Source organism: Squalius cephalus, assembly GCF_949319135.1.
Source record: "Squalius cephalus genome assembly, chromosome: 14".
Lineage (NCBI taxonomy): Eukaryota > Metazoa > Chordata > Actinopteri > Cypriniformes > Leuciscidae > Squalius > Squalius cephalus.
In genome coordinates, this window is record NC_137135.1 from 21,067,531 (window position 1) to 21,084,388 (window position 16,858).

The 16,858-nt window shown below is 37.1% G+C and overlaps 3 protein-coding genes across 5 annotated transcripts; 1 reads left to right on the forward strand and 2 right to left on the reverse strand.

Moving 5' to 3' along the window:
• Positions 1 to 383: 383 nt before the first annotated feature.
• On the reverse strand, positions 384 to 5,012 carry LOC307171295 (protein eva-1 homolog C). 3 transcript variants are annotated; one of them, XM_079892819.1, is made up of 8 exons: positions 4,767 to 5,012; positions 3,016 to 3,218; positions 2,783 to 2,906; positions 2,549 to 2,701; positions 2,246 to 2,389; positions 2,080 to 2,151; positions 1,374 to 1,454; positions 393 to 1,020 (listed from the first exon to the last, which is right to left on the reverse strand). In XM_079892819.1, exons 1-8 carry the CDS (start codon positions 4,858 to 4,860, stop codon positions 632 to 634), a joined length of 1,260 nt encoding a protein of 419 aa, XP_079748945.1. In that variant the 5' UTR covers positions 4,861 to 5,012; the 3' UTR covers positions 393 to 631. The 3 variants fall into 3 exon arrangements, with proteins under 3 accessions (XP_079748946.1, XP_079748945.1, XP_079748947.1); XM_079892821.1 differs by having other exon boundaries at positions 2,783 to 2,929; positions 4,767 to 4,995; XM_079892820.1 differs by lacking the exon at positions 1,374 to 1,454 and having other exon boundaries at positions 384 to 1,020; positions 4,767 to 4,995.
• Positions 5,013 to 7,598: 2,586 nt separating this feature from the next.
• clic2 (chloride intracellular channel 2) lies at positions 7,599 to 14,700 on the forward strand. Its single transcript, XM_079892281.1, has 6 exons — positions 7,599 to 8,268; positions 10,524 to 10,633; positions 11,708 to 11,833; positions 12,539 to 12,639; positions 13,188 to 13,357; positions 13,470 to 14,700. Exons 1-6 carry the CDS (start codon positions 8,215 to 8,217, stop codon positions 13,626 to 13,628), a joined length of 720 nt encoding a protein of 239 aa, XP_079748407.1. The 5' UTR covers positions 7,599 to 8,214; the 3' UTR covers positions 13,629 to 14,700.
• Positions 14,538 to 15,966, reverse strand: urp1 (urotensin-related peptide 1). The gene is made up of 5 exons (XM_079892282.1): positions 15,794 to 15,966; positions 15,236 to 15,337; positions 15,104 to 15,144; positions 14,810 to 14,915; positions 14,538 to 14,596 (listed from the first exon to the last, which is right to left on the reverse strand). The coding sequence occupies exons 1-5, from the start codon at positions 15,948 to 15,950 to the stop codon at positions 14,565 to 14,567; spliced, it is 438 nt and encodes a 145-aa protein (XP_079748408.1). The 5' UTR covers positions 15,951 to 15,966; the 3' UTR covers positions 14,538 to 14,564.
• Between the last annotated feature and the right edge of the window lie 892 nt (positions 15,967 to 16,858).

The following is a 16,858-nucleotide window of genomic DNA, read 5'->3' on the forward strand; positions in this document are numbered from 1 at the left end:
TCACTGGGTGTGTTCTGCGCTGCTCGGGAACGTCAAAGATACGCAACTTTTTCGCATATTCACTGTAAACACAGTTCACTGCATTGTTTAAATATTTGCCATTGCAGAGACTTCGTCAAACGCCCTTATTTAAATCAGAGGGTTGTTCCTTCATTTTCTTTAAATGTCAAATAGACCATCAAACGGATATAGGGCTGATTCATGTCCTTTTGGTTGCATAATGTTTTCTTTAGAAGGATAAACAATATGTTGCAACTTGTAAGTTTATTCCAGCACAACCGGGTTTTAGAGACCGGTATTATAAATTCAAACCAAATCCCTGGTTGGCTGTGTTTGATAAGTAGGCTACGCAAATATATTTTATTTTCAATGTGCACAACATCCAAAGAAATCACACCTCACTCATTTATTAAACCAGTTCGAATTATACATGAAAATGTATACATAAATACAGTCTATTCATAAAACACAAGCAGGTGGGCTTGATAAGGATGTCACAGATGTCATTCTTGTTATGCATTTAAGATCCAGACAATATAATCTTATCATTCATGTTAAACAGTAGAATATAATTATTGTTTGTTTTATTAAAGAAAACATTCATCAATCAGATTGGCAGAGAACATCAAGATCAGGCAGAGGAGGTTTTGATTTTGTGCATGGCATAAGGGCTGGAGTTGATATGTGGCCAGATGTCTCCGTTTGGCATCTCAGGTTTGTCCTCATCCCTTCTCTCTTCCATCACCACTGTCATTATCATCTCTTGGTTGAACATGTCTGGCGTGCGATACGGGCGGGCGAGGTGGCGAAAAGAAGTACGCAAGGAGGCGTCATCGTCATCAAAATCATCTATTAGTCCTCCCTGTGACCTGTGGGAGGACTTTAGCTCATCTCCTAGCTCAGACGCCAAGTCTTTCAGATCTCGAATCAGGGTGGATTTGAGACCGAACAAACACAGCAAGAAGAACAGACCAGCACATATACCAGAGACAAAGTATAAAGCCACTGTCTCCGGAAGACCTTTGGGAAATGGAAAAGAGAGGCCAAATTAACATTTAAAATGTAATAAACAATACATTCAACAATGAAGAGGACAAGAGATTAAAAAAGTAATTAGTAAAATGCTACCACACTTAGTAAATGAGAAGGCCATTGCTGACTGCTGATGTTAGCAAACCACTAAGAAAGATTAATTGTTTTTGCATTGATTTTTTAAATTACTTTCATGTTACTGGTACATGTACTGTAACATTTATGTTTGTATTTAAAAAATGAATTATACCAACAACAAAAAAAAATGTAAAGTGAATACTAAGTAAAAATGGCACCAAATCATTTGAACATTCTGAGATCAGGCCACACATCTAACGTACCCTGGATCTGGGAAAAGATTTCCAGAGAGTTGGTGAAAATGTTTTGTGGTCTGGACACACCGGGGCCAGTATACCACCCTCCTGTGAAGGGGGGGGAGAGGGGATTGGATCCCGCAGTCAGCAGGACCATCAACAACCAATGACTGACAGTTATATTATATGAGTCATACGGTTGTGGTCAAAATGTTACATAATACCTTGAAAAAATCTGCACAATGTTAATCATTTTAACAAAATAAAAAGGATAATAAAAATGTTTGCTGCTGAATTTATACAAATGACCCCATTCAAAAGTTGACTGTTAATGCATCTTGTTGCCTTCTTTAGCATTAGTGTTTTCAGTTTCACCTTTTGCAATAGTTGTTTATGAATCCTTAGTGTGAAAAGATGGATCTCAAAATCATACAGTCACTGGAAAGGATTCAAATATGCAGAAGATGCTGGAAAACAAAAAAAAAAATCTGAAATTTTTATGATCCCTCTTATTTTGTTAAAATTATTAACATTTTACTGATTCTGCAAGGTACATGTGAACTTTTGACCACAATTGTATATCTCTCCTGTCATATTTTCATTTGCAATACTAACACATGGAATAAGTCGCAGTTATTATGTTAAAATCATCTTTTTAATACAAGCCAGTTTAATACAATGAAAATTAGCTTAGCAATGAAGATCATTTACACCATAAACTCCTTTTTCTTACCATGCGTATAGTCAGAGAGCAAGAAAGGATCTGTGTTTCCACGTCCAACATCTTCCAGTAGATACCGTGGTACTTAAATGCACAACAACAACAAAGAAAGTGTTTTTATGACTGCTTCAACAGTGAATAAATTCATCATAGTTTTTCGAAACCTCTTGAAACTCACCGCAGGTGAAGGAAACTCGCAAGTGCTTTCTGGTGCCAGGGAAACAGGGGTCTCCAAAACCCTGAGCATCAGCCAACACAGAGCAGTTCGTCCTGCCATGACACTTCCTTGACACCCTCCTCAAGGCTGACGGAGACAAGCACTCTAACAGGAAACATAATCTCATCAAATGAATGACCATGATCTCATCAAATGAATGACCATGATCTCATCAAAAGAATTTGAACACATATTTTACTGCCTCTTCTGTTGTGGCAAAACATTCCCACTAGATGGAAGAAGTGTGTTATTTTATTCTCAGACCTATGTCCGTTTTTGTTTTAGCCTCTTGAGGGCACTCAAGGCTGTCGTGCTCCAAGTGGCCAAACGTGGCTGAATAGATGGCCAGAACCGTGTCATTCTTACAGGCCAGCTTCAGCCGCTCATTCTCACACACTGTTTTCGAGCGATGATGCTCTGTGGAGAAGGAAAATCATTGATGTGCTGCTCGGTTACAATCTCGCTAAAGTGAAGCACAATATACAGCAGGCGTCTCACCCGGCTTGCACTTGTAGGAGACAATGATGTATTTGCTGGTTTCAGGGCAGGGATCTTGACCAAACACAGGACTCACCACAGGAATCTGACACTCCCATCGATCCTGGCACTCAGACATCACTTTCTGACCATGAAAACACATTCTGACTGAAATTCATTATCAATCATTATGAGTTTTAGACTGGAGATTTTTGCCTCTTGAATTAAAGAATGAGAACGCAGATCAATGATACCTGAATGGCTGTGGTCGATATACAGTCGGTGTTTTCCTCTGTTATGTTTGGGTTTGCGTGTGGGCATAGATATGGACTCGGGACACGGCGTCCATAAAACGCTGAGAGGACAGCCACAGATGTTCTAGTAGGGCATCTGATGGTCAGCGTCTCTCCATCACAGGCATGGGCAGTGTGGTTCTTCAGGATCCTGTGGAGGTAATCTAAGGGGAAAAATAGACTGATATACGCAGACAGCTTTTAAAGTGGTCTAAACATCGGTTGAGCATCACTGTTGCTGAGTAAAGGCACTGCTCAGCATACAGACAGGCATTGTAAATGCATTTAGAGAACCCACTACACATCAGCATTGTTGACCACAATTGTACACTTTTAGTGTAAATCGAGCAATGTGACAATGGACAAACCAACTCCCGCACTTATCTTTTCTTGCAAATGCAAATGTGGTTGACATTATGATGTCTTCTTAGGTACTATGAGTGCTGTTTTTGTCTTACAAATACAGTTATACAATAACAGAGATTTCCAACTGGTGGGTCGGAACCCAGGACAGGAAAATAAAATAAAATGAAATGATAATAATTTTGCCCTTGGTGTGCCTATGCAGTTATTAATAAAAGTTTATTAATTGATAGGCCAAGTATTATTAATATATTTCAGTGTTTTAAGCACGTTTGTTATAAAATAAATAAAATAAATTATTTTGGTGATTCTAAAAAAGATAAACAATCATAAATCAACTTTATCAATGAAAAGTTTAAAAAGTCAATTAAATTTAAATGTCAAGTTAAGCTGCTATTGATTTATTGTTTCTTTTGAAATGTTATATTTCAACTACTGCAGTGAAAGAGAGAGGCAGAGGTCAGGGACAGCCATGTAGTCAGAGGAAATGACCCCTAAAAACTTTTAAGCGGTCTGCACTGCAGATTTGAGATTTAAACGTTATGAAGTGGACAACATGAACGAGGGACACTGCAGAACATTTCCCTCTCTAGATGCATTTTCTCTTTCTTATCCTCCACTTTTCCACACAGCTCAGGTTTCAAGCTTGTTATGTTTTTAACATGCCCCTAGCCTATTCAGTATGTTCCTTCATTGGACCGTATCTATGAGTATTCAATGAGAAGGAACTGGATCAAGGGTAATGTCTGGCCCGTACCTCTCTCTGTCTCTCTTGGGTTAGGCCATTCTGCATCTGTAGAGCCCTCTGTTATGCAGTGCCAGGCACAGACACACTCACAAATAAACACAATGAGCTATTCTTGGCTGATTATCACTCTTGAAGCCATTATGTATTGTATAGGGGGGAGATACAGAAACAATTAAATCAAGAAGCCAACATGTGTCACTGAAATGCCTGAAGTAATCAAAATATAAAATGCATGAATACATTTTTCTGACTTTTTACCTACGACATATAAACACTGCTGTTGGACTTATATTTGTGGATTAGTGTATTTGAGTGTATTTGCCCCTAACATATTATACACTTTGTCAACCAGCTTCAACACAAAATGTTTGTCTTTGGTTCAGAATGGGTTAATGTTGCCTTGCCTTCCAATATGGATTGTGCTCAAACAATAGAAGAGGAAGGGACACCCATCTCTCTTAAGCTGATGCTCTACAGATATTTGACAAAGACTATGTAAAAGACAAAATACGGAATGTTCTCTTTCCTTTGGGAGTTACGCTCCAAGACAGAATGCAGTATTTCCTCTATCACAGTCACAAAATTCGAGAAAAACACTTACCAGAGAAATCTGGAGCTGATGAGGATTGCCCTGTGTTGACAGCTAGGGCGAATGAGAGGAAACACCAGGACCAACAAGAGCTCCATAGAGACATAGTGCACAACGCACATTACGAACCGCTGTGATTTTTAACTTGGAGAAGTTGTTTGGCTGTTTACTGCCCTCTGACTTCTGACCAGGAGAAAAGGGTCAATGGTGACATTGTGCTGAGCGGAGAACAAGCACTCTTTCAACAGCACTGACACTGACACACATTTGTCTCATTGCACTGTTTAGACAGTTTTCAGGCTTGTTTTCCATTTATTTATCAAAAGGGCTTTTTGAGGTGACAAGGTTCACACGTCTGTTTAATAAGTAGCCACCCTGATGATAATAAATGTAGTTTCTAGTCAAATGTACAGCAAAAATCACTTTCTTAATCAGTATTTTAGTCTTATTTGAAGTAAAAACAAGTTAAATTAACCTGATAGTTTTCAAATATTGTTCATATACATCTATCTAAATGTATCACAAAAGCTTTGTATTTTTAATAAATGTTCTTTTGAACTAATCCTGAAAATAAAATCATCATGCTTTACGCTAAATTTACACTAAATTATTAATTAGCCAAACTATTTTCAACATTGATAATAAAAAAATAATAAAAAATAAACATTTCTGGAGAGTGGCGTAATGTCTGTATACATTTTGTTTTCTTGAGTTGATCTTGTTTTAAGGATGTTTATATATTTTTTTACTGGAAAACAAGATAAATACTGAATAAGACTTGCAGTTTTTGTGCAAAGAGTCATGCATTAAATCAGATTTCTCTCCATTTCTCTTCAGTAAGAAAAACCTCAAAACAAGACATAGTCTTGCTGAGCTTGACGGTTTTGTTTCCTTTGCTTGCATTTATGTATAAACGACAGAAGTGGGTCCTCATGATCAACATTGGGGTCCTGTTTAGGGAGATAAAACAAGGATTTTCCAAGCTGTGTGTTCCCAGCTGCTGGATGTCCTGTAGATAGCCTATCATCTCAGGATAAGTGCTTCCTCACTCAGCCTGAGGAAGAGAGAGGTCAGTGGTTAGTGAGCACATCACATTTCTCTCTATTCCAGAAATACTATAGGAGAAGCAACTCTGTTGCCACTAAATATATTGCTGGTAAATATGAGTTGTCAGTCTGCTATCTCTATAAGGACAGTATGTTTTCTGAACATGCAATGAATATTGAGCAGAGGTCAGAAAACATGTAGGACTTTTTATATAGTGCATCTTAGCTTTCTCAGCACTTTGTCAATTTAATCACCCTCCCCAAGTTAAAGAACCACAACCCCCACATATGAGATCGGTCTGGTGCCTGAGAGGAATGTTTGTGATTTAAATTGAAGCTGTGTTGAGTATGGAGACAAATGCTGTACAATAATGTGCTGACCTTTGACATGTTTGCTTAGTGATTGCAGCGGTGGCCTCAGATTAGAGGCTTACTATTTTGCGTTGTTACAGCTCATCATCTCCATGGTGATTTCTTGTTTGGTGGTATATGTGGTGGCGCAGTACTGTATGTTAACAGGAAAGAGAAGCTAGCATGGACTAAAACAGCTCAGACCTGTTACTCATAATATCCTGTTGGCTTCAGGAGGAGGGAGTACACTGGGTAAACTGGCATGGCTGATGGCACATTTCCTGTGCTAGCCGAAGTGGAGCTAGCTTGATTTCCTGGATTTGTAAGGCGTTTCCATGTCAGGCTCTTTCTTTGTATATACAGCATAATCACCAGCCTTTTACTTAAAGGGATAGTTCACCCCAAAATAAACATTTTGTCATCATTTACTCTCATGTCATTGAAAACCTTTTCTTCTTCTATGGAACACCAATGAAGATATTTAGTAAAGTAAATTATGGGCTGACCATCTCCACCATTATAATTTGCGTTACTATATTGATGTACATTACAAAAAATAATGCTTTAAAAAATCTTGACAGACATGGTCATTCACTATCACAGCTTTCACATTCATGAAACACTCATCAAACATGAGGGTAAATGATGAAGGAATTTTCATTTTTAGGTGAACTATCCCTTTAAAAGTGTCTACAACCACTTTTAAAAGTCTTTGTGAGGAAAGAACAAAGCAATTATTTGCTTTCTTTATGTGTCTGCTTTTTGCGGTAATATTGTTTCAGACTAGTGTGAATTCCCCAGAATTATGCAATAAAACCCCCTCAATACAACATCTGTGCTGAATGAGGAAATGAAACTCTTTAGGGATTGAAAACAATTATGTAAGAATGGCATTCTGTCATTAAAATGTCTGTTTTATGGTGCTGGTGTACGAGATGAATTTTAGTCTAAGTTTGTGTAAGAGATGAATTGTATGCTGTAGTGTAAATTGTTCTAAGAGTCTTTCCAGGTTAATATGCTCAATTATAAGGGGAAGCCATAGATGACGGAATTGTTTCCTCTGACTCAACATGACTGCATATAGGGAATGAGGGGAACTATTTGTTTAAAGAGAACCCATCCCTTGAGAATGATCACATACCCACACCCTCATTTGTCTACTCACACACACAACTGTGTATCTTAGCATTCTAATGTTTTATTATGCACACACTACCCCTACTCATACCAGAAAACTGTATTTTAGATTTTAAAAAAAACAAAACAAAACATATTTTACTTATGAATCATTATTCCAATCGAGGAAATCCCCAAACCTCCCCCAAGGGATTTAGCTCATTTTTGGGGTTGGAAAAACACACAAAAATCACATGGGATTTGCTTTCTGCTGTGCCTCAACTGATATCAAAAGTATTTGGCAGGGGTTACTGGAAGTTAGAAAACTTCCAGAGAAGTGTAGATAATAGTGAAAGAGCAGAATGAGTCAGAATTCCAAATGGCCCTTAGAGAAAAAAAAGAGACTGAAACAGAGAAGAGCAAGTACCTTCACTCTGTTGTCTGACATGCGAGAGCAATTAAATATCTTCTTTAAAATAATTAGTTCATGTACAGTATAGTAAAACAGCCTCTCCATTACACAGCTGAAAGGGACACATAGTGATTGAACATATGGGAGAGGGGAATGTTAGTAAGAGGTAGAAGTGTTAGTCTGTATGAATGGAATGTGGCCCCTGCTTCACGTCTGCGATAACCCTGTGACGTTTCTCCTGAGTGTAAGTGCGTGCTGGGTAAAATGAAAAGCTATTTTTGAGCTCTCTGACACAGCCTGGCAGCACAGTTATATAGTTAGGGTCACGCCCATCCTCTCTATCCTCCCTCCCTCCTGACTTTTAAAGTGTGTTTGCGGAGGGGGAAAGCAGAAAGCAAGAGTCTGACCAACTTTCATCTCTGAACGCTTGCACACATTACAGCCGTGTACCAATCTTTGGGGGAACTTCTACTGTCTGGTTGATTTGTGGAATAGAGGTCTGGAATTATCAAAGTCTTTTTCCTGCAGGAAAGAAATGGCACTCAGACTAGACTCAGATAAAGAACCACGCATTGAGCTCTTCATAAAGGTCAGTTGTTCAATGTTAAAATTAAACATTTTAATTCCAATAAAGTAACTACATTTTCAGGAGTAGGATCAAATAATATTAATTATAAGAATAATTTAAATAGAAAAATAAATCGTTCAAATAAGCTAATAAGCCACTAATCTGAATATTGATCAAGTTCAACATTATGTAATCCTTACTGTTGGAATAGAGATGTTAAACTCAATAATTTTAGCCTTTGATCACAATTTTGTAGTTAATAATATAGTTTATGATGCATCGTTTGCCTCTTATTATCCAGTGTATGTAATTTTCTAATAGACGAGACTATATTCTACTTAACATTCTGAAAAAATAATAAAAGGCTTGTGACTATACATGAGCCTGTTGCCAAAAGTTATTTTGTTGAATAGTACTCTACAAAGACACCATGAACCAAGATCTTCCAGTGCTCTATCAGTGCTTCTGGTCCATTTGGGCACCATGAATCAGAGGTTGATTTGGGCGTTTACAGTCAATTCAGTTAACATATGCAATACTGTAGTCTGGATAGTATGGTTGGTTGATATGCAACTGTTCGCCTTTACGCTTCTCTTTATCAGAACAGACGCACAGACAGCATTGGGATCATCTTATCACCACACATGCACACGCACTGAAAGACTGACAGCTCTTGGATCCCTGTCGTCACACCCATAAACACGCGTACGTTTCCTATAGATCCCATTACCAGTTTACCAGTTGAACTACTACTGTTCATTAACTAAATGAGTAGAATATGAATGTGCGGTGACTTTTAGATCCTAAAGCTTTGTAGATGGTCACCATTTATTACAGAAGTTATGTATATAGTCCAGCTGTTTGTGTTCTTATTTAAAAAAATGCGTATTATGGACGGTAGAAGCATTGTTCAGGTCTGTTATCTCCCTCTTCTAATTCCTGCTTTTCCTCTCTTTGAATTTTCCTCCCACACCCACACAATACATGGACTATTTATGTCCTATTCTTTTTAAAGGGAGGGACACATTTATTTAAAAATAAAAGCTATCCATCAACATTAATAATAATAGGCCGCTGGATCTGAGAGAACCCAAACATGTTTAAATATTTTAAGAACATTGCTATGTTTACTCACACTTAAGAAAATGGTTTATTCAGGGGGAAATTTGTGCAGAAAGTAGCATTCTGAAACATCATGTAAACACAAGCGTTGCTTACTTATGCTACTTTCACGGCCCAAAAGAAGAAATGATTTTTCCGTATTTATTTTGCACAGGTGTTTTACCTGTATTTTGAATGACTTGTTGCATTGTGTTGTGTTTTAGGGTTAAAGGAAATGCCTGTAAACTTAATGGATAACGTCCTGGCAGAAAATCATCAGTCCCTTTTCTGCTTTTACTGTTTTTTTTTTGTGGGTTTTTTTTTTTTACAGAATTGAGATAAAACGGTTTAAAATACCTGGATTTCTGTCATGTAAAAGCATAAGAGACATTCTTACATAAAATTCTTAGTAAAATTTGAAGTGGTATTATTGACGTTAAATTCTGTTCTTGCAAAAACATAAAAAGATCTTATCTATATTTGCATATCGCAAATGCCATTTGTGTCCTACGCAGCTTTCTAGCAATAACCAGTGTGTATGTAAACATAATGATTAAAATATCAGGTTCCTGAAACTTCACACTTTAGTTTTCTCAGTGTTATCTTATGATATAACCGATGGGTTGAACCTTAAAGTAATTTCTGCCTCTACTGGGTTTTGATTAAGAGGATGGTTCACCAAAAAATTTACATTCTGTCATCATTTACTCATCCTTATGTCGTTCCTGACTTTTTTCCTTCTGCAGAATACTAGGGTCCATACTGTCAGTTTATGAACAACAAACAAACAAATAAATAAAATACTGACACATCCTTCAAATATATGCTCAACAGAAGATAAGGTCATACAGGTTTGAAACATGAGGGTGAATTTATAATGACAGACTTCATTTTTGGGTGAACTATCCTTTTAGTTCAGAAAAACAAATGAAAAGAACTGAAAGACTAAATAAATGTTAATTTCAAATGTATTATTCATATTTTATACATATAGGCCAGGGTCTCTGCTGGGACACAAAACAGAAAAAAACAGTCCAGTCAATTTTAACAAAACATGAGGGTTAAGGAAATCTATGTGTGTTTCTCGGTCTACATGTAGGCTATACAGTATATAACCTTGTGTCTGATCTGTGAAACTTTGATACTGACCATGGATTTCTCTTTTTTGTCTCAAGGCGGGTCATGATGGAGAGAATGTGGGGAACTGTCCCTTCTGCCAGAGACTCTTCATGGTTCTTTGGCTGAAAGGAGTCAAGTTCACAGTAACCACCGTTGACATGAGGAAGTAAGCATCACTTTAAGCTTTCATTTCACTGAAACAGTAAGGCCATGAATGGAATTTATGCATATTCTAGGCACATGCCTATGCTTGAACATCCAGGGGGGCCCAATTACAATGAGGAGAAATAATACAATTATTAGTATTATTTATTTCAGTCTAATGCTAAAACTCTGTAAGACAATAACTTTGTAAATGAATAACATTTAAAATATAATCGCTGTCTGTGAGTTTTGCAAATATTTAACAGATGAAAAGCATAAAAACAGCTTGTGACTAAACCTCGTAACTCCATTGGCTCCTCAAACTGTTGGTAAAAACTCATAACTCCACCCCGCCTCAATCTTGAATGAAGTGTGCAAGCAATGCAAAGGCAAATAAAGAACTGGTTGTTTGAATAAGTACAGCGTTTTCTAAACTTAAAAAACACTATTAATAATGTCTAAATGTATCTGAGGAGCGGAGAAGGGTGTCTTAGTCTAGCATTTGCCGAGTCAGTGCCAATACTAAACATGGGATTTTGGCCAAATGACAGAAAAAAATAAGAGCACACATAGCTTCAGCTAAACTTCATAATCTGCAAGTTGATGAAAATGTAATGCGATGCACTTACTGCCTCAGATGCGGTTCTAATGACGGGGATAAAATGATTTTGTCTGTCACATTATGAGGTAAACCCGGCCCTGGGTAAGGCTATCAACTGGAATGGAATTCAGTATACAAATAGTGAAATCTGAGGAATTCTGGACTAGCATGCGAGATGTGATAACACCGGGGGCGGCCAAAGTACAGCAGGTGTACTACAAACAGGATGAAGGGAGTGTGAACTTGCCCATTGCCCTGTTCCCATCTAGGCCTAATTCTTCAAATGCAAATGCAACTTTCATGTACTTAGCAGCTGAACACTCCTATATCCGTGTGCTTTGAGTGCTAAATGAGTTTAATACTATTTTAAAGAAGCATTAATCACTTTAGGTCTCATTGAAAGACTATCTGTAAACAATAAATGACTTCATATTGACCATGTCCGCACCCTGTGGCTTACACTCCCTCTGCTCTGCTCCACCCTGTGTTGTTTAGGAAGCCAGAAGAGCTGAAGGATTTAGCTCCAGGTACCAACCCTCCTTTCCTCCTGTACAATGGCACGCTGAAGACTGACTTCATAAAGATCGAAGAGTTCCTAGAGACCACACTCGCCCCTCCTCGGTATTGTGCTTGTCTGTGAGCTCATGTAATGCTATATCAAACATTGGCTTCACACAAAAACCTTTCACAATGAGACATTATTCTAGTGTTGTTCTATCATAAGTCGCATGACTGCACTCATTTAAGTAATATCTGACACACTGACATTCCTGTGACATTGAAATCATCAATTCCAAAGACTATCCTCCTGGAGTCCCGGTATACTTCAGAATAGTTCTTGCTGATCTTTTTAATTTTGTCTTGACTGTTCCAAAGAAGCATGCATTAAAATGATAAAAAGTGATAGTAAAGACATTTATAATGTTACAAAAGATGCTGTTCTTTCGAACTTTCTAAGAATTCTGAAAAGAAAAAGTATCAGGGTTTCCACAAATAGGCAAATCAGCATATTATAATGATTTCTGAAGGATCATGTGACACTGAAGACTGGCATAATGGCTGATGAAAATTCAGCTTTGCCATCACAGGAATAAATAACCTTTTAAAATATGATTTTTATCAAACAAATGCAGCCTTGCATAAGACATTTATTTCTGACCCCACACAGTAGTGTATAACAGACTATGTGTGACATTTTTAACATGCATTACATGGATGAGCTTAAGTGTTTTTTTGAGTGTCAGTTATCATGTGAATGATGGATGTGTATCTTTTAGGTATGTGATTGACTGGTTTTAAATATTTCCCTCTGTCTTATCCTATCAGCTATCCTCATCTCAGCCCCCGCTACAAAGAGTCATTTGATGTTGGTGCTGACATTTTTGCCAAGTTTTCTGCGTTTATCAAGAACAGCCCAAACAATGCCTGTGAGTTACAACACCTATATATTAGGCCTACTTTTTAAATATATAAAAACCAGCATGATTGTGTGAAACTGCAACAGTTAGATTCACAAGAAATTAATTTAGAAAAACTTAGGCTACATTTTAGACATGATGTTGCGAAAATACTTCCAAAAAGCAGAATTGTTGCATTGAATCATTCACAACAAAATTCGCTTGTGTCGTTTCTAAATGAATCAGAATTTTAAAACGAATCGGTTGAATGAACGAATGGTTTAGTGACTATAAATATTTGTCGCCACCTACTGGTGTAACGATGTAACCTGTAGAAAGAGTCCATGAAAATTCCTAATGGAAAATACACACCACTGACTGGAAGCTGAGTGATACAAGCAGTTTAAAAAAAAATTCTCTGTCATAATCAGTATAGTTTTATCAAACTGATTTTTAGACACAACATAGGTCTATTGACTTAATCAGATTCATGCATTGACACTTACATAATAGACCAACAGAACAAAGTCTGAATATGAATATATCTGAATATTTTTCTCTTCTATTTGATTCCTCAGTCCAAGAAAAAGCCTTATTGAGGGAGTTCAAGCGTCTGGATGACTATCTGAAAACTCCACTTGAGGACGAGCTCGATCAAAACATCAGCGAATCCAAAAGAAAGTTCCTTGACGGCAACCGCTTGACACTGGCAGACTGCAACTTGCTACCAAAGCTGCACGTCATCAAGGTGATACGCCTCTGTGGTTTACAGACACACACACACATACACAGGCCTCTATAAAGCTGTTTCATTTTAAATACATAATTATGATGTGTTCCTTTTCTTTTTGGTTTTGTAGGTTGCTGCCAGGAAATACTGCAGTTTTGAGATTCCTGCTCAGTTCACTGGAGTGTGGCGTTACCTGCAGAATGCACGTGAGAGAGAAGAGTTCAGCCAGACCTGTCCAGCTGACATTGAAATTGAGAAAACCTATCTGAGTGTGGCCAAGAGGAACTGAACTTCAGATTATTGAGGACATAAGGGGTTAAATGTTTAAATAGTGTAAATAGTTTAACATTTCAGTTACGTTTATAGGCATCTACATAGTTCACAGTTATAAATATATTACAGCAACACAAAAGGCACACTGACTGAACACAGTTTGCTTATGCACTTTCATTGTGCCTGTGATCTCAGAGCCCAGTGGATTTACTAGGATACTTTTGAGTGACTGCTACTGTCAAACAGGCTTTATTCGGGTAGTTTAGAAGGATCTTTTGCAAAGCATAACAGGCGAGTTGTGCTTTTAACAGCATGTAACATTTTTGTGCATAATGTATATATGTATTTTACGTTCATTATGGCATATTCGGTTTTATGTATATCTTTTAATCATCTGTAAGAATGAGTTGAAAACACAAATGTGCAGTGCATGAATCAATGAGTATTGCGTCAGTAATGGTTGTTTTGTATTAAAGGTTATTGTGGCAGATGTACTGAGTGGCGCAAACACCATTGTTAGACATCACAATTGTTTAAAGAAGAGATTAAACAGCTTTCTTTCAAATTTTACTTAAAATAAAATTGATTTCATACATATCACCACTTTGTCTTTCTCTTTTCATGTGAATGTCAAAGCATATACAGAGCTTTGGTGAAAGATGGTGATGACTGGATTGAAAAACAAAACAAAAATACACAAATATTACAACTGATCTGTTTTTACCTAGACTATATTTATTTTACAGTTGCAGTTCTAGGTCAGTTTTCATTTATGATAAAAAATACATTCATATTCCTGTTAGATTACTTTATATATCTATATATAAATATAAAACAATATTCACAATGTCAAATGGCAGCTGAATGGGGGGGAAACAAAGGCATACATTTTAAGTGTTTGTACATGAAGGGATGTTAGGCTGGTCCTCTGTCCATCTCAGCCGATTCATTCCTAGTTTGTAACACAATATTTCCAAAAACAGGCTGTAAAGGGAAGGACAAAAGAACTTTGATTAGTAATACAATAATGACATAAAGCCATTGTGTCATCCTTGACATGTTCTTTATGAATAAAATCAGAATAACATAATTGTTGTAAAAGTTTATGGTTTTATGACATTGAAAGTGTTTTGAGTATATATTGATATTTATACACACTACTATACATAATCTGCAATACATATATAGGAACCTCACCTCTCTTACTGTTTTTGGGCAAGTTTTGCACAGATCGTAGATAGCCTTGAGAACGCAGGTTATCAGCTGTTGCTAGTTTTAAAACAACTGCTTTTAAGTCATCCACCTAAAGACACAGACCAGACTGTTTCAGTATCACACAAGAAAGAAAGAAAGAAAGAAAGAAAGAAAGAAGGAAGGAAAGAAAGAAAGAAAGAAAGAAAGAAAGAAAGAAAGAAAGAAAGAAAGAAAGAAAGAAAGAAAGAAAGAAAGAAAGAAAGAATTGTAAATTCATTACAAAGAGACTGATCATACCATGTTATTCATTTTCTCTTGCTGCAACATTTCTTTTGTACCTAGATAGACAGAAAAAGTGAAAACGGTATCCTTTCTAATAACATGATGAATATTATCTAAATAACAAGTGTCCAAGAGTCCCTGTCTCACCTCTCTGGATCAGGACAGGGAGGACAGTTTTGATGTCCCTTTGCTCTGTTAAATCATTGCTTTGTCTCTCCTCGACCTCTGCCACCAGTTTCTGAATCAGCTCTGCGAAACAAAATGTCATATTTTGGTAATAATTTAAAATTATTTACAAAAAAAGGGGGGGGGGAAAGAAAGAAAATGATTAAATTACAAGCAAAAATAAAATAAAAACTTGAGTCATTTGAAAAAAAAAAAAAAAAAACACTAGTTTGAATTTCCTCAATTGTCCAAAAGCAGATGTCCCTTCTGTTTCAAGTTAAATGTCTATTTTTAAAAGGTGCAGTGGAAAGATTAAATTGTCATACTAAGATCAAGCTCATGGGTGTTTATAAAGTGTTCCCTATACTGCCTTTCACCACTTCCTTTTCAACATTTACATTGGAAGCAGAAGAGACATTAAGCACTCAGCAATGTCTATAAATGTACAAGTCGCAGTTACTCCACATGAGCTTCATCATACATTTACAACAAACATCATGAGCTTGCCAACTTCTCAAAAGTCTCAAAAGTTGATCTCACCTTCCTGCTGTGGCAGTGCCGTGTCTGAGTACAGAGGCAGAGCATGAGTTCTCCGCGCAGAGCAAACCACAGCCAGAATGTAGAGCAGTGCCAAGGACAACATGTTGAGAGGATCACGGGTGACTTCAGTCTTCAGTGCTCTTGCCCCAGCCGGCATCTTCAGTTTTATATCATCCGAGGCCATCTATCCTGAAGGGATCAATACTGCTCATGTCACCCCATCCCAGTGTTAATGGTTTTGACGTGATGTCCTCTCGTCATAGACACAATTAAGAGTGTGCTGTCAATTCAGACAGAGCCTATCTCTGCTTGCACAGAAACCCTAACAAATGTTTACTCTTCACTACCCATCAGTGACTGCTCTGACACCTCAGATTCTTTATGTCTCATACCTGACATTGCATGACGCATTTTACACATTTCTTATTATTTTCAATCTGTAATTTGCTCGGATGTTTCATTGGTCACGATTTATATTAGGTGTCTTACATAAAAATAGTATTAATGAATGGTAAGGTACAATAATTATTGTGTTCATGTATTGCAATACACTTTTGCTGCTATTGAGGTGGGATACGGGTAAGGGACAGGTTTGGTTAAAGTTAGGTTAAAGTGTGGGTTATGGTGTAAGGGAATTACACCGTAATTACATGCAGGATTTTTTTTTAAATATAAAAAGAATGTAAAAACATGTATGTACACAAAAAGTGCATGGTATCATTCATTTAAATGTTAGCTAAAGACACTTAATATGAAGTAGGACTGAAGAATTTGTTTATTTTTGGGATAATTCTGTTCTCAGTGACAGTCACATTCAATCCTTGTTACACATTCAAAGCAATCCATGAATACTCTCTTACGCACCAGATGTGTCCTAGGATTGGTTTCTCTTTTGCTGTATTTATCAAAGTGAAAGGTATATAATACGACACAAAGGTTTGGTGCCAAATGAACAAACAGCGTAGTGCGGTGATGGATTGTGTCGTCTCTGAGTTTCTGAAATTGCTGGTGAAAGTGTTAAACCGTAACATCTCTCATCTTCAACCGTCTTTGTGTCCAAAAACA